Genomic DNA, 27077 nt, shown 5'->3' on the forward strand with positions numbered 1-27077 from the left:
CGGGTCGCCTCTCTCCTTCGTCGCGTGTCTCTCTCTGTCGCCAGAGCGACGCTGCGACAGACACACACACCACACACGCAATATGTTATCCACTCTTTCTAAGACAGCCTTCTGCGTATGAGGACGGACCACTGTGTAGAGCCGGCGTGGTGGCCCGACGATTTAGTTCTGCGTTGCCAACCAGGCGGCAGTGTGACGCAGCTTCAATATGCGATGTGGCCATCGGAAACGGTCCCAGCGAGTGCTCCGATATACGGAGGGCCCGCCTGGCGAGATGCAGCGCAGTGATCCGTGGGTAGAGACAGTGGTTTCATTCGGATACAGCAGAGCTCCTTTCAGCGACTACCCAGCCGGGCTTCGGATGTAGGATATTCCCGGACTTACCGTCGACTACCGAACATGCACATTCCCACGCCTTTCACTCCATTCCTTCCCCACGGGTAAGTACGCAACTCTTCGTGCAATCAAGGAACCGAGTGCGGCAAATAACTTAGCTCCGTATGCACTACGGAGCTGTGACAGCTTTGATTCATGACGAGGCTTACTTTGGGCTTTAGTGCCTCCAATGGTGCAATGAAGGCTGCACTGCAGAACACACTATTCCGCACGTGGTTGTGTGTCTGCTGGTGCAGCTATCTGCACGAAAAAGTGTGCGTACAGAAGAAACCGTTTGTAACGAAGATCCTATATTACAAACAGCGCTCGTATGCTTACCCGTACAGTGAAGAGGTTTTGGGGGACAAATCGGTACGAGAGAGAGAGAGAAAACTTTTAATAAGCATAATAATCTCTCTCTCTCTCTCGTACCGATTTGTCCCCCAAAACCTCTTCACTGTACGGGTAAGAATACGAGCGCTGTTTGTAATACAGGATCTTCGTTACAAACGGTTTCTTCTGTACGCACACTTTTTAGTGCAGATAGCTGCACCAGCAGACACACAACCACGTACAGTGAAGAGGTTTTGGGGCACAAATCGGTACGAGAAAGGTCGCGTATGTATAAAAACAAAAAAAAAACAACACAGGATTGCATACGTAGCATTTATGCAAGGGGTTTAAAGTTTGAACTCCATTGTCTGGAAGATGGGGAAAAGAAGTTCAGTGCCCAGAGAAACATATCAAAAGAGCTTAAAAGAATGTTTTAATGCTTATCAACTAGACTGCTGTCATCCAGAAGAGAGGGAAAGGCGAAATAATTTAATGAAAGAAAAGATGCCCTCCAGATAGCCAATTATCTTAGCTTTAGCACCAATTAAACCAAATGGCAGCAGAGAGATCCAAAATGAAGGCAAAGAATAAATTTAGGGGGGAACATCACTGACCAACACAGGCATGCAGGTGACACATTGGAAAAAGAACGTTGAGAGAGGATTGGAATAGTGCAGGATTGGAATAGTGCAGACTTCAGCGCTCATATGTGATTACTGCCTTAATCAAACTGCAAACATACAACGCCAGCTAGTCTTTCAATCAGCCATTCCTACGTATGGTGCTTCCCTCCTGGTAAGGCCGTCACAAGCTGAGCCATCGTCCAGTCCAGCAGAGTGTTCAGCTGGAACGCCAGCACAGGCCTATCACGTCGAAAGGGACTGCATGTTTGTCACCTAGTCTTACACAGTGCTCCTCCCATACACCAATTGAGATGCTTGAATGAAGTGAGTGTAGTAGGAGAGCTGACTGTACCCCTAAAAGCGCTTTCGAAACGCAGCAAAGTAGCCTGAAAAAGTGAGAAAGGCTTTATTAATAAGGATTCAGTAACTCGAAGGTATCACTTGAGCGAGTTGAGGCGAGGTGATGAAAGCATACCATCAATGCAGAGCAAGTTCGAATTATACGCAGGCTACCGTCGGAGTCATATAGTGACTATACGCATCCGGTATAAAATATAAACTTCAAACTTTCTCGGTTATGTATGTCGAAGGTAGCCGAAAAGATAATAAACGGTCTCAAATGCCGGCGCAAGAAGTAACTGACGTGATTTATGAGTAAAAGAATGGTCGTATGAAGTAAAGGGGGGGGGGGGGGGGGGGGGGGGGGAGGAATAGCAAACTTTTGATGTGTAGTAATTGAGGCATAACGTCAATTCGACATCGAAATAGTCATGTACGTAGATATAGCATGCACACGTCACACGCATAGTTTAGCGTCGCAGATTTAACGCGATAGCGTTAAAGACCCCTTTTTGCTGAAAATCCCTAATCGGCGTTGTCGGCGTACTGAGCGAAGAATCATGGGCCCGTTACAATTCGCTCAGAATGCAGACAATGGCGAATTTTTTTTCTGGGAGGTGTAGTTGGCAGGTGAATGACCGTTCACTCATTCTACGCTAGCAATTAATCCTACCAGCAGTTAACCTACAACAGTTATTCCTAGTCCTACGTGTTTCCGTCACTACCGCTAGCAACAGTAGCTTCAGTTGCGTGGTGTGCTGCAAAGAGTGTAAATAGGTTCTGCGAAAGAGCGACTAGTAAAGTGTATAATTTATAAATATAACAGCGCAAAACTCGAAGACGAAAGAAGAGAATAACGCACCACAAGCGCTGTACATATTTATAAATATGTATCACCAACTCGCCCGCTTAGCTATTCCGTTGACTTTTAAAGGCTCGGAACTTGCAACGCGTTCGTAAAGCGATGTTTTCCTATCAAGTCTTTCCCAAGGCGCAGTATCGTATAAACCGTACCGGACACAGCTTGCTCCTTGTGGCAGCCATGCTTTTGATGCTTTATAATTTATTCGTTGATCTAGCTATTGTGAATCTAATTTCCAGTGTTAATCATGCTATTATAGAAAGAATGTGATTAAAATGGACCACAGAACGAAATATATTCGTGATGATCAATAAAGGCTGCGGAAGCAGAGTCATAAGCACGCATATGACCTGATGAAGCAAATTTTAAGGGAGCAGAAATTTGCCTTAAAACATCCGAAGCCAATGTGTTAATGATGAAGAATGTTAGCACATCTTCGATCTGGCTTGTTTGTGCACACTATATACAAGGTATCTAAGGAATAAAAAAAAACATTCAGTAATTTTAAAAATAGCAGGTTCGAATAAAAAAGAATATTTGCATGATAAACTGACTGGTGTTTCTGAGGCAATATGCATAAAACATATCTAAACATCCAGCTAAATAACGAAAGTTATCAAATTAACTTTTCAATTGTCGCAGTTCGGCGGCCTCTGGGAAGTTCGAATCTATGCATGAACAAGATGATGCCATATCGATTTTTGAAACGAAGCAACTTTTCTTTGCGCAACGGAAAAACCAGTCATTTCCTTCTGCAGTGTTATCATAAGAGTGACGGACTGAAATAATGCGCATGACACGTCAAAGTACAGCACGTAATTCGAATTTGGCGCCATTGCCGCTGCATTGCGTCTTTATTGGACGTCGCTTCTGTACAAGGCTTCGTGCACGTCTTTTGAGCTCTGTTTCGGTTTCGTAGAGAAAAAAGCGTCGCATTTCCTCGTACTGCACGACTTTAGAAAAAACTTTTCGCTCCAAAAACTGATATGGCATCGTCCTGTTATCATCTTTGATTTCCTCGTTTGGACTAATCACCAAACTGAAACAATTAACAAGTTAATAAGTGATATTGAATTAATTATCGAGATAAATGGGGGAATTTTACGCATGTATTCTGTATGCAGCGGCAGAAAGTTTGTTCCTATAAATAGTTTTGTTGTCTATTTTGAATTCACTAGTTTTTAAAGTTACTTCGTCTTCCCTGACACACCCTGTATAGAGAAGCGAGCACCAAAAATCAAAGGAACAGCGCATGCTGCGTCCAACAGCAGCGCACTACGAAATGGTAGCTTTGAAACATTGCATTTGATCTATTAATCAGGTCAGTTTTATCAAAGCACGCGCAGCTGAAAGAAAATCACGCGTGCCAGAGCCACTCCTCCACGCATCGGAGCATTTCACTCTAAACCAGCTTAACCTCAGAATGCGACAGCACAACACAGGAAGTATAATGTACGCTTAACAGCGCGGCCCCTCCTTGCGAAGTCCATACAGCTGCAGACTTAAGGACCAGGACAGCAGTGTTTCACATCTTTGTGCTGCTCCCATACTTGCACCTCTCCAAATGTTCCTCTGAATAATAAAACAGGGATTAATGTTTATAGTTTCATGCACACACCGATTACTGTGTACTGTTTACCTATTCTCAGCAGGGAGTTGCTTAGTCCAACTCCGGCTACCTTTTCTTTTCTGCACTGATGTCATCTTTGTGTCTATTTCAGCACATTTCACCTGCTAATCTCCCTCGGCCTCCTCATCTTCGCGGCATCGCAAGACATTTCTTTGAGCTCGGAAATTTGGAATGGCCCCTGCGACTTCCACGCGCTTTGCCAGTGCGATCGAAGCGGGTTGAAAGCGTTCTGCCGTGCAGTTCCTTTCACCACGCTTCCGGAAACAAGAGGGTACTCTCACGTGACCATCCAGCAATGCCGGTCATTAAGAACGCTTAAAAGCACCGCACACCTTAGTGCGAGCAAGACCTCGTCCCTTCGCCTAAACGACAACCCGCTGCGCTACATCGACCATGACGCGTTCGCAAGCACACCTAACCTGACTAACCTGGATTTGAGCAGAAATCACTTGACCGATTTCCCAGATAAAGCAGTTCTTCCACTCACTCGACTTCAGCGGCTAGATCTCAGGTTCAACAGCATCGGCGACCTAGATGTACACGACATGACAACCGTGGCACGAATGCTTCCAGCTCTAAGAAGCCTTCATTTGTCCAGCAACATGCTGACGTCAGTCAAGGACGCAACGTTCTCTAGCTTCGGCAACTTGACTATCCTGGATCTGGATAACAATCACATTCTGCGAATCGACGGACTTCCTTTTCCACCTTCCCTTGTGAGGCTTAACCTTACGGGCAATCTCTTAGAGCACGTACCAGCACAAACGCTGACCCAGCTCAGGAATCTATCTTATCTCCTTTTGGCCGACAACATGATACAGCGTCTCGATCCAAACTGGACGCTTCCGACCAGTCACCTGGACACATTGCATCTCGGCCGAAACGTTATTTCCCAGCTTCCGCCGAGATTATTCGTGAACCAGAAGAGAGTCACGGTGCGCCATTTTATATTGTCCGACAACTACCACCGCTACGTGCCCCCAACCCTGTTTAAGTTCCTAGCTCCAAGGCATGTATCCTTCTCGGTTAATCACATTGAAATGCTTCCAGAAGAGCTCTTCCAAGGCCTGGACGACGTAGTAACTAATTTGGACTTATCACACAACAGACTCGACGAGTTCCCTCGCGCTATAGCAAAGCTTCGCAGGCTTCATACGCTGAATCTTCGTGATAATCGCTTGTCGCGGCTCAGTGAATACGACTTGTTTTCCTGTCGGGTGAGCCTACGTGTTCTTGACCTTTCAAACAACGGCTTCGAGTCGGTACCGAAAATCGCAATAAAATTTTTGTCCAGGCTGAAGTCACTGATTATGGCTGATAACGATTTGAAATTTATAGAAAGCCAGGACTTCAAGCATGGCCTTGATGACCTTCTTTCGCTAGACCTGAGTGGAAACAAGATAACGTACATTGAGGAAGATGCCTTCGGAAAGCTATCAAAGCTGGCAGATCTGCGCATTGCGTACAACCCCTTAGCGGCGCTTGAAGCTAAATGGTTTCCATTAAGATGCCCCAGTTTAAGAGTGGTCGACGTTTCTGGCATTCGATTTGAATCAGACACAGTGAACAGCTTTCTCAATGCATGCAAAAGGATCAGTAGTCTGGATATTGCCTATGACATGCTTCCAGATTTAGAACCGACAACTCTGAACGACATGAGCGAGTTAATAGTGCTGAACGCGATGCAGAATGATTGGCGTACTGTGCCAAAAAGCTGCCGTAACAGTACCATTCAGAGCAAATTGGCGACCTTAATTGTTAAGCGAAACAGCATAGAAGAAATACAACCGTGTGCTTTTAACAATCTCACACGTCTGCAAACTGTTGATATCACTGCGAACTTAGTATCTCAGCTTGAGAGCAACGCTTTCAACAAGCTGCACAACCTCACGAAGCTAAGACTGTCACATAACAAGATTTCAGGACTTAACAGGGCAGCTTTACACGACGTTCCACAACTCAGGGATATTGACCTTAGTTTCAACAAACTGTCGCATTTCAACATACAATTCATAGTCAACCAGAATACGCATCCATCTCTTCATATTAATCTTTCATACAACCAAATAAGCCACCTTAAGCTGAACAACAATGCCGAGGATTTTGTTCTTAATGTTTCTTCCCTCGACCTTAGTCACAACATCATCGAAAGTATATCCCGTCATTTCTTTTGGACGACACGTCACAGCTTGAGCTTTCTCAACCTGTCCCACAACATGCTCGTTAACGTATCCGTCGAAGTCACGTCAGAACTACCGCGTGTCAGAGTTTTAGACCTTAGCCACAACCGCATCGTCCACCTCTCCCCTAGAAGCTTTCAAGCATCGTCCGACATCCATGTTCTCCTTCTGAGCCACAACAGGCTTTCCTCCTTGCCAGAAGAAGCCTTCGCAAGAATGACCCGGCTACAGGTGCTAAGCCTAGACAACAATCAGATCACTTCCCTTGCGGACGATGCATTCGAAGAAACCACACTGGTGGATCTATCTCTGTCCCACAATGCATTAGCGAGACCCTTCACCAAATCATTTACACCTGTGAAATACACTCTCGTGCATCTCGACTTGTCTCACAACAAGATAAAACTTATCGCCACATCAGAGTTTGATCACCTCTTCAACCTTGAATTCCTGGATCTGTCCGCAAACAAAATACTAGTGCTTCCGGCACAGGTATTCAAGAACCTTACACGCCTGGTAACCTTGGATGTGTCTCGCAACCCTCTTCTCAGAGTGGAGCCCGGATCTTTTGATTTGCCACTGAGTGTGCTCACTCTAAACGACTGCAACCTCACCTATGTGCCCGATGTGAACGCGCCTAAGCTCAGTGAACTTTCACTCAGTCAAAATTCCATCGAAAAGCTCTCTGCCACTTCGTTCACCAGTCTGGGCAAACTCCGAAACCTGGACCTCTCGTCGAACCGCATCCGTGAGATAGACCCTGGCCTCTGGGAACATGTAGGAGACCTACGCAGCTTAAACCTTTCCAAGAACCTGATCAAAGAGCTGGACAGCGGAAGCTTCAAACTCCTGGTCAGGATTCATCATTTGGACATCGCGCACCTCCAGCTGGACTTCCTCGATGCCCGCACCTTGGACGCTCTCAAGTAAGGTCGGCCGAACAATGTTTCTGTGCATCTCCTAGTTGATACCACGAATGGAAAGAAAGCGGCCACGATCGGTGTGGCATATAAAATTTTCTAGTGTTCTAGTGCAATCTAGTGTTCTTTGCATCAGTACAATCAAGCCTGTTCGTAAACTTTGTGAAAGTGAAGTCTCTTAACTTTGAAGAGGCCAGATCAGACAGGGTGGTTAGGTTATAGTAATCAATGACTCAAAGAAAGCACAGCGCGAACATGACACCATGCTCATTAACGATCAATTATACAGTTCTGTCTGAGTATCTGAGTAGCTCAGCACTTTGTACCCAGCCGTTTGTCACGGATGAAACTTCGGGAGAGCTTTTGTAAAAAAAAAAAAGGCTGAAATCACAATAGCGATACTTGGTTTATGCGTCATCGCAGCACATTCTGTGCAGGGATCTCTGAATTTAAATCTAGAAATGTTATTGCTGCAAATTAGAGTATTGAAGTGGCTTTCATATTTTGAGCTTGTCGACAGGATCGTCAGTAGGATCGTCAGCCTGAAGTTTAAGAGGAGGCTGCCCTCTAGCCTATGTTGCATGTGGAGGCGGCCACGTAGATTCCTTCCCAGAACGGTGGTCGCAATAGCTGATGTCGATTCCTTCCCAGAAGGGTGGTCGCGATAAGCTGGTGAAAAAAGCAAACAAACTTGCCAATTCATTTTGGTTTGCTGGGTTCGGTTGGATTATGGGGTTTAACGTCGCAAAGAGACTGAGGTTATGAGAGACGCCGTAGCGGAGGACTTCAGAATTCTCGACCACCTGGGGTTCTTTAAAACATGCATTGACATTGCACAGCGCACGGGCGCAATTTTGGTTTGTATATATTCATCAGCATATCGAATTTGTGGATTTGTAGTCCTGACTGCAGCGGATGTCGCCGGGCGATTCTGCTTCGTAAACAAGAGTGTCATATATGTTGCAGGTTCTTGCGGAGCATAAGGACCAACACTTACTCCAGCGCGAGGGCGTTTCGATTGCAAGAGATGCTGTTTCAAGGCAAGGCGCTGCACACGCTGGACGTGCACGTAGACGAAGCAACTCAAACTTTATCTTATCAAATCCAGTGGGCCTTCAGCAAAAAGGTGAGCCCGCCCGACATTGCATGACTCGGAGTTTCAGAAAAGTAATTATGGTGTTCAGCTGGATAACCAAATGGTAGAGAGACTGAGTCCCAGCTACCCGGCTGCATTTTGATAGAGGCGAAGTAGGAGAAAAATAAAAAGACTATTCATCTCTTCAGATCGGGAGGATGGGTGTACCAACTCCTGTAGTCCAAGTGCGGTAGTTGCCCGCCATGCCATCTTCACCAGCTGAAGCTGAGTCTTTGGTATCTGAGCTTGCGCGTACCGCCTCCCACTTCTCGAGGCTCCTCGTGCTTTCCTCAGTATCTGAGTTTTTCTTGCTATATGTTCAGAGCGGGTGGCAGAGGCTGGACGACCCTCCACGTTACGGGCATAATTTATCGTGTCTTGCTGGCAAACTTTCTTAGCATATCTTACTAAGATGGGGTAGGTGCCGGCCTGTAGGCGCTTCTAATCTCGGGCTGAAAGCATATATCGTTTCTTGGTTGAGTTTGTTGTTAATGCCTGCCCAGACCTATCCAGAACCTCTAGGCGCGTGTAACCTTGAGTGACGCGGCCTATGGTTCCATTTCCTTCCAAACCCATGTGTGTCTGTATGCATAAAATGTTGCGTTCCAGGGATGTTTTGCCCTTCATTCGCATAATACGATAGGCTCCTAATATTTCCTCGTAAAAAGCTGTCCATACAGATTCGAAGTCGCAGATTACTGTTGTTTCTACACACCAGTTCGGTTTGCCTATTTGAATCCTAGTGTCAATGCAAGTTCTGCGTCTTGAATTTGTCCCGTCCGGATTGTAGCGCTTGTGTGTTCTTTTTTTTTTCCGCACAACCGATTCTACTGTGGCAACGTTGCCGCCGTATTTTCCAAGCGTCTGCAAGGAGCTTGGACTCAACTTCGATTACATTTCCTCCACTGCTTTAATAAGGCCTCCCCCTCTTCGTTGACGGCGTTTCAGTTCCACGTTTTTAGGAACACAATGGCACCTCTCTCATTATCGCTCCAACTTCTCTTCCATCATGGCAAGGCTGGAGTGTCCTATGAGAAGTGAGACAGTTACTGCGCTTTTCATTGTCCTCGTGAAACATTTGCAATTCTTTTTTGCAACCAAGCTATAGCAGGTAAGTGGCTGCTTGTGACAATGCCTTGGACAGTGAGTGAGTGAGTGAGTGAGTGAGTGAGTGAGTGAGTGAGTGAGTGAGTGAGTGAGTGAGTGAGTGAGTGAGTGAGTGAGTGAGTGAGTGAGTGAGTGAGTGAGTGAGTGAGTGAGTGAGTGAGTGAGTGAGTGAGTGAGTGAGTGAGTGAGTGAGTGAGTGAGTGAGTGAGTGAGTGAGTGAGTGAGTGAGTGAGTGAGTGAGTGAGTGAGTGAGTGAGTGAGAGTGATGGTTTGTGGTTTGTGGGGTTTAACGTCCCAAAGCGACTAAGGCTATGAGAGACGCCGTAGTGGAAGACTCCGGAAATTTCGACCACCTGGGGTTCTTTAACGTGCACTGACATCGTGCAGCCCACGGACGCCACTCCGTTTCGCCTCCATCGAAACGTAGCGAGTGAGTGAGTGAGTGAGTGAGTGAGTGAGTGAGTGAGTGAGTGAGTGAGTGAGTGAGTGAGTGAGTGAGTGAGTGAGTGAGTGAGTGAGTGAGTGAGTGAGTGAGTGAGTGAGTGAGTGAGTGAGTGAGTGAGTGAGTTGCGACCATCAAACAATGAATGGTATCTCCAGGCTTAAGGACAGGATATTGTTTGGTTTCATTTACACTCACTCACTCACTGTCCAAGGCATCGCCACAAGCAACCACTTACTTGCAATAGCTTGGATGCAAAACAGAATTGCAAATGTTTCACGAGACAATGAAAAGCGCAGTAACTGTCCCGCTTCTCATTGGACACTCCAGCCTTACTCACTCACTCACTCACTCACTCACTCACTCACTCACTCACTCACTCACTCACTCACTCACTCACTCACTCAGCGGCAACGTCCCAAAGCGACTCAGGCTATGAGCTGCGCCGTAATCGAGGAGTCCGAAAATTCCAACACCTGGGGTTCTTTACATTGCAGTGAATCACACAGAACAAAAGCATCTTGCTGTTCGCTTCCATGGAGAAGGGGCCGCTGCGGCCCGTATTTAATTCCGCCTCCTTGGGTTCAGCGTCAAGCGCCCTAGCCAATTAACCATCGCAGTGGAGCGATGCGATCTTATGTTGAAACAGGTATGACGCGAAACATGCGACAATCACAAGTATATTTCTTAGTACTATTATTTATAGATATCAGAAAACAACTATTCCGCGTTAATCCCCCCCCCCCCCCCCCCCCCTTGGAATCGTGCTCAGGAGATATGAAAAGGCAAGCTGAAATAGAACACAGCAAAATGTAATGAAATTTCAACTTCAAAACGTTATATTTTCTCCGTCGGGCAAGTTGATACAGTGCACGGGGCAAAAAGAGACGCCTTTCCAAAATTAACATAATACTCATCCATTCAATGAATGAACATGAAATTGGCGCTGTGGACACGTAGGCAATCTTTGGGAGTCTATTCTAATCACAGACACACTATACAGGCCTTTGCTTTCACTGTTTGACTCCATGGCCTACAGTCAATGCATTTATACCCCCCTGGTTGTGCGCGCAGTCTCTCCACGCGACGTTTTGGGTTTCCTGCTTTCAATATAACCTTTTTTTTTTTTCTGTTTTAGAGCAAGAGTTCATGTTCTTTCGCTTAGCTTCGCTAAATGGACGCCATTTTCGGTTTGATTCTCATTACGTATACACGAGGTTCTTATAATGTGACTGCAAGGCTAAACCAAACAGGGCTTGTTTCATTGTCGGAATTTGTTGTACAACAGCTGTCCATAGCAGCTGGACAAGACGGCAGGCGCTCGAATTCGCAACACTTCTCATGGAGTTCCTTCTTTTCCATTCTGATTTTACTTGATGTTCATTACTGGGTGCCTTCAAGAAAACATAAATGTTTGACGGCGCCGGCACTAATTGCGTCTCTGCAGAGTTCATTTCTTAATTATGCCAGGTATATAATTCCCATTCTGTTGCCATTTTTCTTTCGCGCGTTTCAGACTACGAACGCTAGAGTGCGAGTAGAATTGTTAGGCATGCAAGAAAACGATTACATTTAGTTTAATTTCTCCGTGACCCGTCGCGTTTTCCTCATAATTCACCTGCTGCTAAAATAATACGCTTGTAATTAACTGACGCACAAATTCCTGACCAACCACCACATTAGACCAATAACAAATTGTAATAAATAAACATTCAGCCAGAAGCCAGACTGATGTGCTACGCAGTTCTGAAAAATATAACCTGCAGAATTCTGAGTTTTTTCGACGACTTTCTCATTCATTAAGATCCCACTGTCCTCTGACAAAGTTAGTCAGAGCGTGAGGTTGGGCTAAACCGTTTTCCCTTTCTTAACAGAAGGTGGCGCATTAATCGTGTGCACGGAAGAAACAGCATGAGAGCTTTAACTGTTGCGTCTTTTTAGCGTTCCCTTTATCTCGATATTCTATAAGATTCGTAAATTTTAGGGGGGGGGGGGGGGGGGGAGACACGCTAAAAGTTTCACAGTATGCTAACCCCCAGGATTGCACTGTTGTCACCAAAAAACCTCCGGAAAGTACGCGACACTGCGCCGGTAGTCGTCTTCTCGCGAGAACGAATATCATGACTGCAAGTACGCTGCACGTAGAATTAGAGCGCCTGTATGTACATGTATAGACTCCGCCTGAACGATCACCACCGCCTGCGACGCTGCAACAGGTTCCCGACAACAGGGACGTGGGTAGCGTGTTCCACAGCTGCTCTTGCATGGCATGATTGACAGCCCACTCTCTTTCCTATTAGCAGACACGACTGAATGTGGTATTCTGCAAAAGTGATACTGCATTGTTCGTTTAAAGGCCACGTCAGCCTTTACTTTATAAAATTCTAGAACGCAGCTGACACACTCAGCAGCTAGGACTCTGTTGCATATTCCTTACTAAAACATATTTTTTGGTGAAGATCTGAGCGACTTAAATTCGCTCAGTGAAAATCATAACTGGCGCTAACTTGTTTAAGAAAGAATTACCATTTCATGCCATTTGACTTCGAGCTGAAATCAGTTATGAGCCAACTCGTATGACCATTCCTTAAGCCAGTTGGACCGATTGTGATTTCCACCTAACTCTCAAACACACGAATTAGGTCAAACCGTCTAGAAGAGACTTACCGAAAGTAAAAGGGAAATGCTATTAGTCTGGCATATCGCCCTACGCCACCGGCAGATGAAATTCCATTCGTAAAAGTTGAGTCACACCAAAGAATTTCACGCCGGTATACACGGTTATGAATGTTTAGTTTCACATTTTGAAGTGGCAATAACGAAACAGTGTCGAACATTCTAAGAAAATTTCATAAATTAAGCCATCAAAAATAGTCACTTCTAACGTTCAAATCTGAAAATGCAAGCTAACTGGATCTGTATTCCGAGTTTGCGTCGTTATCGAAAGTGTCGCTATCTCCCCGATCTCGGGTCATCTGATTGGTGGAAACGCCGGAACCGGAAGTGGCAGTTACATCAGGCTCTCATACGTCCACCAATCAGATGACTCGAGGTCGGGCAGATAGCGACCCTTTCGATAACCACGCAAACTCGGAATACGGACCCTGCAGTGACAAAAAAAAAAAAAATTACGTGATTTCAGTTTGCTTTTGTCATCAAAACTATCGGTTCCAGCCTGTCCATCATGATCCACACCTCGTCCATAACGTCCTTAATTCTAGCATGTCTGCTTTTGTTTAAACTTTACATCATGACCGCAATGCTTTCTGATGTGTCTGCTAACATCTTCAGCATCGGCAGCAGTGGAATTTACTCGTCGCCTGTTTTGGAAAAGAAGACTTAAGAAAGTTCAATCTTCAACGCTCGCCTGTTCATTACTCTGAAACAACTAAATGGAGTAATCGTTTCCCCTACGCAGATACGCGAGCTGAGTGTGACCGGCTCTGCGCTTCGCTGGGTGGCGGCCGATGCCTTCGAAGGCCTCCACCCACATGGTCCCTTTACGCTACGCGTGCGGGGCTGCCCGTTGCTCGAGTCCCTGCCTCTGGGCCTCTTGCATCGGTGGGCCGAGCTCCCACGGTTGAGCGTGGACCTGTCGAACAACGCCGCGCTCACGTCGTTCGTAGCTGGAGACGAAGAGGAAGCCGAACAGGGCGACGCCACTCGGGACAACCGACTCTCCCACTACGTCACCAGTAAGTGAACAGCTTGGGCCTTCTTATTAGAAGCATTCGCGTGACGCTTCAACATTCTTACTTACTGACACTAACCATCTCTAGAGGTGACCAGTAATTATGCAACACTTCTCGATAGCCCGCCACTACTCTGCTTACCAAATGCAGTGCCTATATACTAATCAGGCAACAACAATATTTTAAGATCAAGAATAAGGTGGTGTCCACATGCCCTTCATTTTCGTTTATTTCTTTGTTGATGAGTCATGACCGCATAACCATATCAAGTTTATACATGCTGTTCTGTTAAATTGGTTCTGTACACAGAAATCGCCAGCTAGTAATCGGCCGCATATTTATTATAGTCGTTAGTTTTTGTAACCGTGCAGAACACATCACTTTAATGTAGGAGGCCACTTTTCAAAATCAATTTTAATATCAAAAACAAAGATGCAATTAGTGGTCTATAGTAAAATTGCTTTTTCGTGCTGTAACCATAGTGTTCAAATAAATGGAAAATATTTTACCTTCAGTGCCAAGAAATCTAATAAACATGCATCCCACGCCGGCACTCATAACTCTTATATACACCTTTACAACGAACACTCTTTTTGCAGTTATATACAAAGAGACGTGAGCTGTGTAATGAACCTAACTAAGATATCATCAAATATCATTTTATTTATGTAATTACCAAAAACAATGGTTTCGACAAGCAGTTTCTTAAAACAAATCCGACAATAACATAACTTATCGCATGATTTTATTTTTCTTGGCTAATTGCACAACGTGATACAGGGGGTATAAGTTCCCGAAATTTCACTAATATACCTAATCATGGAAAAAGTTACGAGTGTTCGCGTCAGCCGAAATGGCAGAAGAGCGAGTTTTAAGAAAGAAAAAATAACAAAAAAAAAAGATTTCATATAGCTACACGTCATATAGAAATCTCCAGGACGGTTAAACTCAGCCAAGCTTGTAGCTGGAGGTCCTCCTTAGCCTTGTCTTGCTTCATTCTGCCCGTGCGGTTTTTATTCATTTATTCATGTACCTACATTGCACCCAGACGGCATACAGCAGAATGGACACTTTACTTTTTTGTTTATTCCCTCGCGTTTCTTGGGCATCAGTCGACTGACGGGAGCATTTCCTGGTGCTAAGTCACCTGTCATGCAAGCTTTCAAACAATCTGTTATCATCATCATGTGGTTAAAGCGCGTAAATAACGAGGTGGAATCAGCCAAATTCCGAGAGCACTGTGGAACCTACACTGCATAAATGCGAAAGCCTGAGCGTCGCTGGGTGCACACGGTGCATCATGTTTGCTCTCATTATCAACTAAATGCACCGTCATTATCATCGCTAATGTCATCATTGCCATTATCCCTAATTGCAGCGTCATTGTCATCGCTACTGTCATCCTCACTGTAGACAAGGAGAATTATGACATGTGTTTCAGGATCCCGGGTGCGGAGCTCAAGATAAAGTATTTCTTCAATGTTCTTTGCAGAACGTCCCAAAATAATATTGCATCTTTGCAGGCAATAAAACAGTGTTCGATGGTTTCATGTGTACCACTAGCCGACAATTAATAGAAGAAACGAAAATATTTTTTTTGTGAAGCCACACAGGCAAAACTTCGGCATCAAGTTTAAAGAAAAATGTTTTAGTAGAAGGCGAAATCGGCATTTTGCGCACCCTTTTTATCATATTATGCCCCATACAATTAGAATAGAGTGAACGATATAAGGGAGGTGGAAGCAACATAGATATCAATTATTTGTATAGATTTTCCCGTGAAACAGAGAATAAGGGTACTCATAACTTGACGCGCGGAGGAGTAATTCCGAGGAAGCTCGCCCTATCGCGCAGTGAGGGCGACCATCTATTGAGTCAGACGACCTTGTTTCCCTAATTAGCGTATTATGTCGTTAGCTGACGTTACTGCTGCAGCAATAAATGCATGTGTGCTGTCTTCACGTGTTGTTCTTTTATTGCCGAGGGCACGGTCCGGTGTGGTCAGCGTGCACTACCGATTACAGGCTGGAGCCGGCGATTTGGACAGTCAGCCTCGAGTAAGCGGGAGAAACGCACTTGCCCGTTGTTACAACCCCACAATAATGTACAGGGTGTCCATTTCTAGCCGAAGCCCACGGCCACTCTCTTCGAAACATCACTGCTGCCAACGCGGCTGCATATGAAAGCATAATGATGCAAACACAGACCGACCTGGCGGTAGTGCTTTGCGTAACCAGCTGCCACTCAGCTTGAGTGCGTGGCCAGGTTGGACGCAATGGCGCTTTAAAGACAGCGGTAGTGTCTCAGCTAGAAATTGACGACCCTGTACATCCGTTCACATGAAAGCAGGGTCAAATTAACCCCGTGAAGCATTGCTGCTTACATGGGTGACGTCATAAAAATACCTGCTGAAAGTACCACTGTTTTCTTCTTTCTGCGCACTGCAGAGCACACAGCGGTATTTCTACTGCGAGACAGCCCTAATTTCAACAAGCCTTCAATTATTTTTTCAAATGGAAAGTTCAAAACTAGGCCTGATTTTATGTTCCGCAACTCAATTCAAAATGGACATTCTACTTGTACATTTCACACATTCAATAAGCTCAGGTACTGCATTGTTTCATATTTTCCAGGTTCCTTTATTCTGAGAGGAGCTCCATGGTCTTGTGACTGCCACCTACTGTGGTTCCGGCGACGCCTACAACGAGAGAGGCGCCGCCTATCGCGGTCATCGGGCACATCAAATGATCTCGATCCAGAACCACGTTGCACCGTTCCGGGGACGAGCGATAGGTCCATCAGCATTTACGATCTTCGGCCAGGGACTCCCTACTGTGCGGGCGACGCAACTGGCTGTGGGAGCACCGCGGCTCGCTCCTACGTTGCACACTGCATTGCCCTAGTCTTTGCAGCACTGCACGTAAGGTAGCTACGACTCGCGTCACCAAACTCCGTGAGCTCCAGGACATCAGCAGAAATGCATGGCATTTGTCATCAGTACGAAGTAAAACACAAGTTCGGTAGGGCTTGTGGCATATGAAAATGTACTTGTTGCATTGTAGTCAAATACAATACACGTACGACGTCGCCACCTGAGATTTCAGTTACAAAAACCTGCAAGTCAGCTTTCGTGCACAGTAGATGCATGCGTAGCCCCTATATTGTTCCTGAGTCAAGCTCAGCAGTGGTTACTTTCGGTTTTCAGTCCCAGGCAGTCCCGGAATACTTGCTGACAGGAGTCCGGTATTCGATTTTCCTCGGCCAGCCCAGATGGTACGCCCGAAAGTACAGCTCCTGAGCTGGAAGCCGTACGGAGTTCGACTCCGAGTACATTTTGAGCAATTTTTGTTTTCCTGTAGATGATATCGCGCGTTAAGTAATGGCACAAGCTACGTAGCTGGTCTCTAAGAAGCGTTAGAATGTTCATATTTTGCCTCTTTGCTTTCTTGTTTTGAATCTCCCTGCACAAGAAAGTGTCCAGAGCCCCGAGCATGGATTGTTTGTTAGTGCTGTCTAGAAGTCCATCTGTTTCCCAGTCTTTCAGCGCGCCGTTCTGAAAGCGTCTCAAACGAACCGCTGTGTGCTGGAGCAGCTGAGGCTCGTTAAAACGCTTTCGTCTGCTTTCGAGCGCGGTGAGCTGGACCCTTGGAAGAACTTCGTGAGCAGCAACGGCAAGCAAACCCTGCCAGATCGAGTTACGTAAAACGCTTCGCATTTAGGCAAATCCCGCTCCCTTCGCGAAAAGCACCGAATGATTCGCGCCTTTGTTATCTATCTTTGGTCCAAAAGATGAACGTGCGTGCGGGGTCACTGCGAAAGAACCGCGTCGTGAGGACTAACGGTTGGCGTCTAAACAAACGAGGGAGCAAGGTCGTATTTGACCATAACGCTACTTCCTGTCAGCGCGAAAGCCGAAACCTGTCGACAAGGAGGGCGGGACCGGAAAATAGAATATACAGAAGCAAACACAGCGGAAACATGGATCCGCGTGACCACGTACCTTCGGAACGCAAATGCATCCAACCTGGCCACAACTCAATGCACAGTGGAGAAAGGGGAGATGCACCTACATCTGTTGCTTGGTGATCGCTTGCCACTGCATTAGGTTGCTATCGTTTTGGGCGCAATTGCACTAAGCACGTGTGCAGCCACCCGGAGCTGTATTATTCCCGCTAAGTGTGATTGACACTGTACCCAAATTTCGCGCATGTATTTCAACCTTAAATGTAAGCTGGCTTAATTGTAGGTTTACAAATGTAGTCTATTCACCCCGACGTCATTATATAAACAAAGGACGCCATTGGCTGGAGGACCTCCTTTGGAGGGCACAGTGATGTGTCTAGCCGAAGTCACGTTTGGCGCAGATGTATACCGCATTTCCCAATGTACTAATGTATAACTCGCCAATCTTTTTTACCGGTAAGACTTACGTATGACGAATATGGCGCACGTACTACCCGCAGTCATTTGAATTTCCAACAACTATGAAAACGAAATCAAAGTGTTGGGGAAAAAAGTTATGGGGTTCAACTCATCCAAACCGTACGTATGTCGAGCGAAAACTTCAAGCTGTGGCCGACCGAGCGTTGCATCGAACACTACCAATATTCAGTTAACGGATCAAAGTACACTGACGTCCTATACAGAACCACCCTGTGCATGCGACGCCAGCAGACGCTTTGTCGCTCCAACCACTCGCTCTTGGCAATTGTCACTTGGCTGACTTGATGATTTTTCACCGGCTATTTGTACGTGGCGCTCCCCGCAAGGAGGAGGAGGGTAGCGGCACCCCAGCAGAAGGGCGCGCCGGCGCGGTGAGTTTCCGCACTGCGCAAGCCCCAGCGGAGAGCTGACCGAGTTAAAGTGTACTCGGAAGACTATAGCGACACGGTCGCCGCTGCGGCGGACGTGACTGTAAAGCCCACAGCCTTTGAACCTACAGCTGTGGTGACGGCGAACCTGCTGTCAGAGGTCACTTCCAAGCATCATTGAGCTCTGCATGCGAGAAATGGAGCTTCGCTCCAAAAGTTATAGATTTAGCGCATCGCTATCCGCTTTCGTACGAACCTAGATGTGTCTGCGTATTAGAAGGGATACTGATCGCGTTTATGTTGGCCATTTTTTGTGGCATCACCTGTGTGTGCGATATCAGTGCACATTAGATTCCCAAATGGTCGAAATTACTCCGGAGCCCTCCACTATGGCACCTTTCTCTCTTTCCGCTTTCACTCAATTCCTCCACTCCCTTATGGCGCGGTCAGCTGTCACAAAAAGTTTGACAGATACAGCGCCTTTTTTTTTATTGTAAACTTATTGTTATTATTAGAGGTAGAATCAGATAATCTTGCCTCAACTGGATTGAATGAAGCGTTTGCCGCACTCTGGCTTGTACGTCATATCATCGAAAGTTTCGACCTAGCGTCGCAGCTGCAGGAGAGCCCCTGAAAGGGTACTTTCTCCAATATTCTAATTTTCACCGGAATTTGGTTTCAGTGGTGCCATTGTGCGTCGGAAGGCGTCGTGATCTTGTGGACACCGAATTTGTGACTGTGAGTGCAGCAGTTTGGTTTTTATTGTCGGTCTTGTGCGGACCACCTGCGAAACGCTAGCGCCCGTTTGGCCTAGCGCGGCTTCGGCCGAGGAGACCGGCCCGGAGGCCCCTTCACCGCTGGTCTACCGCCGCGTTTGTGGACCAAAAATGACGATGCACGTGACCGTAGAAGGTACTGACCTCGATCCAGAAGACTACGACAGCACCTGGGTACAAACGCTCAGGAAAAAGGTTGAATCGAAAACCAAGCGGACGCTTCTGAATGATTCCAAGGAGGACAAGGTGGTGCAACACCGCGTTCCAAACGGGGAAGCCGCTCATGGCGCTGCTAAAGCAACTAGAAGAAAATTGGCTGAACGGTCAATAGCTATGAATCTTCCGAGGTTCCCGGAAGAAGGTATCAAGGTGATTATTAGGCCTCGTGAAGGTCTAGCCGTCATTAAACGCACGTCGGGCCCGCTGCTTAGTCAGGCCCTCGCCATGGCTGCCGGAATCAGCTGGTCGGAGCTGGACTCATGGTGTGTCAACGGAAAGCAAGGTACGGTGCTCTTTCATTCCTTGGACTTTAGTCGAGGCGTGAAGGTAGCCGCAATCCGTTGCTTTAAACTCGATGACAAGGAGCATGAAGTGGTGGCCAATCTGATCGCACCGGAGGATTGCGGCCGAGGAGTAGTCCATGGGATCTGTGATACATTCACGGAAGAACAGTTGTTCAGAGCATTGAGGAAGGATCCACAGAACCCAACGGTCGCTGGGGTGCGGCGAATGGGGAAGACTTCCACTATTATTATCACCTTTTTGGAACCTGAAGTCCCAAGATTTGTCAGGATTGAAGGCATGCTTATGCCATGTCGATTGTTCAAAAAAAGATATGAAGTTTGCTTCAGATGTGGGGAACTTGGTCATCGCTCAGATGTGTGCGATAGTGAAAAACCTAAGTGCCGTGGTTGTGGGGTGGTATCGCCGCCCGAAGATCACCAGTGCACTCCCCAATGTCGCCTATGTGGAAAGGGCAACCTAACGGGAGACAGACGCTGCAAAGAACTCTTCCGTACACCCTACGTTATCAAGAAGAGAAAGCGGGAAGCAAAATTAGCCGCCGAGGAGGCAGCCAAACAGAAGCTAGCCGCCGAGGAGGAGGCCAAGAAGCTGCAACAGGTCCGCTTTAGTCGTCGCGATGGGCGTAGTGAGTCCCACAACCGGTCCCAGAGCCGTACAAGAACCCGTTCCTCTTCGTTCCCGCGACTGCAGCCGCCGTCGTCCAAGACGATAATGGAGGGCTCTCGACCAAAGCAACAGCCGCAGCAGCAGCAGCAGCAGCAGAAACCGCCGCAGAGGAGAGACGAGAGAATTCAGTTGGTTTACCAAGAGATTCATAACATTAAAAATGGCTCTGCATCACCGTAGAAATACCATTTGGCAATGGAACTGTAGGGGCTTCAGTCGCAAACGCGCGGTACTGGAAACTTTTTTGACGAACATTGACAAACCCGAAGTAATCGCATTGCAGGAGTGCAGTAAGCACGCTAAGCTAGCGAGTTACAAATCATACGCGGGACGAGATGACAACACGCGAGTGGTCACCCTTGTCAAAAGCAATATAACGGTGCTGCAGCATAATACCGGGACAACAAATGTTGACCATATACTAATCGAGATAATCCCACAAAAAAGAAAATTCAAAAGTCTATTCATCCTCAATGTATATAGCCCGCCTCGACAAAAACGTCAATGCAACTTCAATGAGCTATTCGCCAAAGCGCGAGTGATCGCGAAAGGAGGACCCCTGTTGATAGTAGGGGACTTTAACGCGCATCACACGGCATGGGGGTATAGATACACGCAGGTAAAAGGACGCGAACTATGGAACAGCATTCAGCAGAATGGCTTATTGCTTCTGACGGATCCCCTGAAACCAACCCGCCAGGGTAACAGCGTTTCGATAGACACATCTCCGAACTTAACTCTAACCGGAGGCTGCATTTATGCCACGTGGTGCAACACAGGTGAAAACTTAGGCAGCGACCATAAAATTATAGAAATCGTAGTAGATAACGGCCCACCGGTCGTCCGCACCAAAAAGGCAACGTTGGTGAACTGGGAGGCTTTCCGAAATGGCCGCACAGGTGACGAGGAAGGCATAAGTAACATTGACGATTGGAATAAAAAGGTCATTCAGTCGGTCAACGAAGCAATGGAGGAGGTGGAGGTTGACGAGGGCATTGAAGGAGTAGACCGTCACATGGTCAGGCTCTGGCGTAAGAAGAAGGATCTAGAAACGAGACTCACACAGAAAAGAGGGAATAGGAACTTGCGCAGAGAATTGGCAGTGCTTAACAAAGAAATTGAAGAATATGCGCTTGTTTTAACAAGGCAAAACTGGGGCAGCATTTGTGAAAAACTGGACAGGAATATCGGGAACGCAAGTACGTGGCACTTACTTCGGCATCTTCTAGATCCCGACAAATCTAAACTGGAGGCCAGGCAGCAAATTCACAGGCTAATACATACCTTTGATGGGACCGCGGCTACTCTCATAGCCCAAGTCCGAGACCGGTATTTGAACTGTGCAGAGGGTATAGGCCAACAAATGCCTGATTACAAGGGCCAGGAAAACCCGGAGCTAGATAGCCCGATAACGGTTGCTGAAGTCCGGGCAGAAATTAATAGACTGAGAACAAAGACTGCTGCAGGTCCGGACAGAGTCAACAATCGAATGCTAAGAAACTTGGACGACGCGTCGATCCGACACCTCGCAGCATTCATGCAGGAGCGTTGGGAGGCAGGTCGGCTGCCGGCGACATGGAAGGCCGCAAACCTCGTATTCCTCCCGAAGCCGGGGAAGCGGCCGGGTTTCGAACACTTGCGTCCGATCTCGCTCACGTCATGCGTGGGGAAACTAATGGAGCATGTTGTTCAGGCCCGGCTGAACCGGTTTTTGGAGGAAAACGATATCTATCCGAACACCATGATAGGATTTAGACCGCATTTGGCCGCATATGCGATGTCATGCTGCAGCTAAAAGAACAGATCATACACAATTCAACAGTAGACACCAGGGTGATCGTTGGTCTAGACGTGTCAAAAGCTTTTGACAACGTGAAGCACTCGGCTATTCTGCAGAATCTCAGTGCATTAGATGTTGGAGTTCGCACGTACAACTACATACGCGACTTCCTCAGCGATAGAACGGCAACTATGAGTATGGGGGGACACACAGTAGAAGGTATTCGACTGGGAAACAAAGCCACACCACAGGGATCGGTGTTGTCCCCGACGCTGTTTAATATCGCCATGATTGGTCTCCCCCCAAAACTAGACGAAATCCAAGGGCTACACCATACATTATATGCAGATGACCTGACTCTGTGGATGTGCAGGGGCAGTGACGGTGAAATTGAACAGACTCTCCATGCGGGCAATCGAAGTTATAGAAAGATACTTAGAACCGATCGGGCTCAGATGTTCGGCCGAGAAATCGGAAGCGCTCGTTCTCACGTCAATGCGATCGCCCCATCGTCGGCGTATAAAGCAGGATAACCCAAAAATAACACTCAGGGTCAACGGTAACGTTATACCAACGGTGGAAACCATTAGAGTTCTGGGATTACGAATTCAGGCCAACGGCAGGAACTCGGAAACGATACAGAGGCTAGACGCTAGCACCAGTCAAACCTGTAGACTCCTGAAGCGGATCGCAAACAAACATGCGGGAATGAAAGAAGCTAACCTCCTTAGGCTAGTCCAGTCTTTTATAATCAGTAGGATAGTCTACGTGGCGCCGTATTTACGGCTTCACAAGGCAGAAAAGGAGAAACTTGACGTTCTCATTCGTAAAGGGATAAAAACGCACTAGGTTTACCACCCAATACATCGACAAACAAGATTATGAGACTAGGGGTCTCCAATACCGTCGAAGAGCTCATTGAAGCTGCAAGGACTTCACAATACCAGAGACTGCTGCGCAGTCGTACTGGTCGGAGCATTTTGGAAAAACTGGGGTATGAGCCGCAAGCATGCTCCAGACGTACAGAAAAAGTACCTAGATAGGTTAGAGACAAATTAAAAATACCTCCGCTCCCCAAAAACATGCACCCCGTTTACCATGAGAGCCGGAGGAGTGATAGAGCAACAGCGCTGCAAGCCCGTTTTGAGGGAAGACAGGACGTCTTATATACAGATGCCGCACAATGCGCGAACGGTAGGGGACGTGTTTCAGTAGCAACTATAGAGAAGACGGGGGCTCGGTAGTATGCTGCAGCACCAGAAATTCGACCACAACGGAGGCGGAAGAGGTGGCCATCGCGCTAGCTCTAACACAACAACAGGTCAAAATTATAGTTACAGACTCGAAATCAGCGATTAGAAACTTTGACGCGGGCCGCATTTCGGCCATAGCAGCAAGAGTGTTGGCCAGTAGTTCACCACCGGCAGAGCAGGTCGCGCTCATTTGGACACCGGCGCACCAGGGGTTGAGGGGGAACGAGAAAGCGCACGTACTGGCCCGAGGATTAGCTACATTCCGGGATCCCAGTGACGACTTATGCGCAACCCCGTACCCCTTGCCCGATGAGGAGCCCCTGCAGTTCGATGATGACCTTAACACCTACCAAGATATCCTAAATCATTACAAATTAGGCAGATCAGTACTACAAAAAGCGTGTAAGCAACTCACCAAAAGCGAGGAGGTTATGTGGCGTAAGCTACAGACTGGAGTATTCCCGCACCCCCAGCTTTACAGCAAGTGGCACCCGGAAATTTTTAGCCCCAGGTGCAAACGTTGCGATGGCATAGCGGACATGATCCATATGATATGGACGTGTCCTAGATTTGGAGAACCTGACCGAACAGATGAGTCCTGGGAGGCACTACTTCTCAAGCAGGACGAAAAAGGGCAACGAGAAGTCATCCGTCTTGCCCTGGCCGCTGCTAAGATCCAAGGGATCCAGGTCGACGGCTGAGGGGGAGGACATGGTTGGGACAGAGCTTCGCCTCGGATCCTCACCAACCTTTTGACGGGTGCAATAAATGTTATTTCTCTCTCTCTCCAATATTCTAATGGTAGACTTGATCGTTGTGAATATTCGCGCCAAATTAAAAAAAATAACTGCGTAGAGTCAATAATTCACAAGTAATTTTTAAAAGTGCTCCTTGAGAGGGCTCGCAACTAATTGGGGTGATACGTTCTCCCCGCTCAAACCTGCCATGTGGCGTCATAAGGGCATGTTGTATGCGCCCTCATTGAACGCTTCCAATAAACGCGGGTAGAACGAAGCGTGGTGGGGCGCCGTCGCGACTTGGTCATGATTCTTGCACGCGGGCGTGCGTTGATCGAGTTCAGGGATAACGGGACCGTAATTTTCGATCGCTGATATCTTCGGTGTTAATGATGCCAGGTTAAATTTTAAGGCGAAAGCCTTTAATGGCTCATGCTGTCGTGGACAAAATGTGTCCCGCTTTTGCAACGTTCTGATTGACCGAGGCGGGGTGACGTCATAGAGGTATCGACCAATCACAGAGCACCACCACAGTATGCGCGAATGCGTGCCTTATAGGGCCATATGTCAATCAATGATCAATTACTAATTAGTTATCAATGGATGACTAAAGTTAACTAAGTAATGATTAATTGCTTAATAGATTATCTACTTAAATACTAACTAGTTCTTTAACGATTTAATTACTTAATTACTCATTAGTGCCAGTTGCTTATCAGAATGTAGCACACAGGCTTGCCTTTTACTACTTTATCGCTGAAGTCGCTCGTAATTTTTTGCGTTGCGGAATAGGCTGAAGGGATAGCTATTACTCGTGTGCATTTTCTAGTTTTAAGAAAAAGCTTTTCATGGCCTTAATTTTTACTCTTAACTGTAATTGGGTGTTGTCCTTCATGCCCCTCTAAGCTGGCTTTTCAGTGCTGGAGCCTTGTACAGCATGCGTGCCTCCATAGTTTAAAAGCCATCTTAAGCCAACTAGGGAGATGAAGGACAGCACCCAATTACTGTCAACAGTAAAAATTGAGTATTCAGCACCCCGCAACTTCACTTTAGCGTCATATCTTCGCCAGGAAAGCCGCGTCACGTCGAGCAAGAACAATGCAGGACACGCGGAAATTAGAAGGGAAAAAAGGAAGCTCCAAAGCAGACACCTACTTAATGATCACTCAACTCGAAGGGGGCTTACTCAATGGATCGAGGTTTGGAAACAGCCAATAAACCTCCATGGTCCTCAAGATCAGCCTTGCATGCTAAGCACCGAAAAGAACAAGATAGAAATTCGAAATGCAGCATTTGTCTCCAAAAGTTCAAGACTAATTAGTTATTTTCTCCAGAAGCAATTTCTCGAAACAAATCTTGGCTAGTGTGTTAAAATACAACATTCCACACGAAGAGTAGCAAAACTGCAAATTGCCAGAGTCAGTGCCGAGTGGGACAGGAGATTCATCTCGGAGAGAATGTCTTTTAAAGCCGACATAGTTCAGCGCAGCGAAGGCATTTTCTTTGGTTTTACTTTGGTTAGGCTTAGGTTCAGACATTGTTTCACAGCAATTGCCGAGACTATGGAGTCGAGGACACCGTGAACTACAGTGTTCTGCAACTTTATCGGAACCGTTTTCAAAAATTCTCCCGCCTCAACCGGAGGCACGTTTGCGGTGAAACTGCGCAGAAAGCTTGCGCGTTATCGACCCTTTCGTTGCGTAGTAAGTCTTACAGTGGTACTTAACTGGTTTGGCCCCGCATAATGAGGAACCAGACCATCTGTAACAAGGATGACGGAGCGAAAGACGCGAACGCCAATTTTTCGGCGAAGGGCAGCGGTGGCGCCCTCTAGCATCACTATGAAAGGTACCACAGTTGTCTGAGCGCTATAGAACAGCGGTGCCTTCGTCCAGCGACGCCAGACGGCGCCACGAGTGTCGTTTTCTGGAATCTCGGCGGTGGCGTGATTTGTTCCTCAATCTCATCGCAGATGGTTTGGTTTTTACTCATGCGCGGCCAAACAAGGTAATCACCATGGTCAAACTCAGTGTAACAAAAGGGTCAACGCACAAACAATGCATGCAGTTTCAGCACAAATTAACCTCTGGTTAAGGTGGGAGAATTTTTAAAAACGGTTCTGATAAAGTTGCAGAACACTGTATAAAAGGGAACATCTGGTGCTGTACCTGCTGTCAGAGGCGACAGTCCAGTGGTTGTACACCACTGGAGGTACCACTGTGACCACTGGTCGTTGGTCGAGTGAGCTGCCAGGTTGAACTCGGCGGATACATGGTGTAATGAACTTGAAAACACCACTGCTCAGATCGAGCAAACCATGCAGCCAGATCACACGGTTACGATCTGCATACTACAGATGCCCTGAACATCAATAAGGAAATATGCCACAAGATTTCGAGCTTGCAGAAATGAAAGCTTAATTTATGAAGCTGCTCGCAGCAGTTTTGAAACAAATTACCCGGTGTTTAACTCTGCTTAGATTAATTACGACTTTGGCACTGTTTTGCTTTGCAGTTTTACCCGTTTAAAGGTATACTAAGCAAATATCCAAAATATTTAGAAAGCACCATAACTGCATTCTTAAGACACGATTACACTAGTACAGACACGTAATTCGGGTTAGTTTTGAGCGGATGGCTGTATTGTTGACGTTTTCTGGGCAGCTGCCGGATCACAGGCAGTGCGCTCCCGAGACCCGACTGTGAGCTAGCGGATGTAACGTCACATTTACCCTCAGCAACATCATGGCCCCGTGGAGGCGCTTTACCGCGGCACTGCCAGCTCTGCCGCCACTGCCCCGCACCTGAACTTGGTTGACCGGCTCACGGCCGGTCTCAACTCTTGAGTGCGCTCTCCCTCTAGTCCGGCCGTGACCGTCTACACGCAGTGTC

General features: G+C 46.9%; 1 protein-coding gene across 1 annotated transcript; it reads left to right on the forward strand.

Moving 5' to 3' along the window:
- Positions 1 to 399: 399 nt before the first annotated feature.
- LOC146189159 (uncharacterized) lies at positions 400 to 27031 on the forward strand. Its single transcript, XM_084605195.1, has 6 exons — positions 400 to 440; positions 4254 to 7268; positions 8229 to 8388; positions 13365 to 13641; positions 16272 to 16558; positions 26924 to 27031. Exons 1-6 carry the CDS (start codon positions 400 to 402, stop codon positions 27029 to 27031), a joined length of 3888 nt encoding a protein of 1295 aa, XP_084461321.1.
- The last annotated feature ends 46 nt before the right edge of the window (positions 27032 to 27077 follow it).

The sequence above is a fragment of the Amblyomma maculatum genome, chromosome 5 (assembly GCF_055883805.1).
Source record: "Amblyomma maculatum isolate TAMU_Amacu chromosome 5, ASM5588380v1, whole genome shotgun sequence".
NCBI lineage: Eukaryota > Metazoa > Arthropoda > Arachnida > Ixodida > Ixodidae > Amblyomma > Amblyomma maculatum.

Coding starts and splice junctions, on each gene's coding strand:
- LOC146189159 (XM_084605195.1), top strand. CDS start 400: ATGCACATTCCCACGCCTTTCACTCCATTCCTTCCCCACGG. Junction 8,389..13,364: donor AGTGGGCCTTCAGCAAAAAG/GTGAGCCCGCCC, acceptor TCCCCTACGCAG/ATACGCGAGCTGAGTGTGAC. Junction 13,642..16,271: donor ACTCTCCCACTACGTCACCA/GTAAGTGAACAG, acceptor CATATTTTCCAG/GTTCCTTTATTCTGAGAGGA.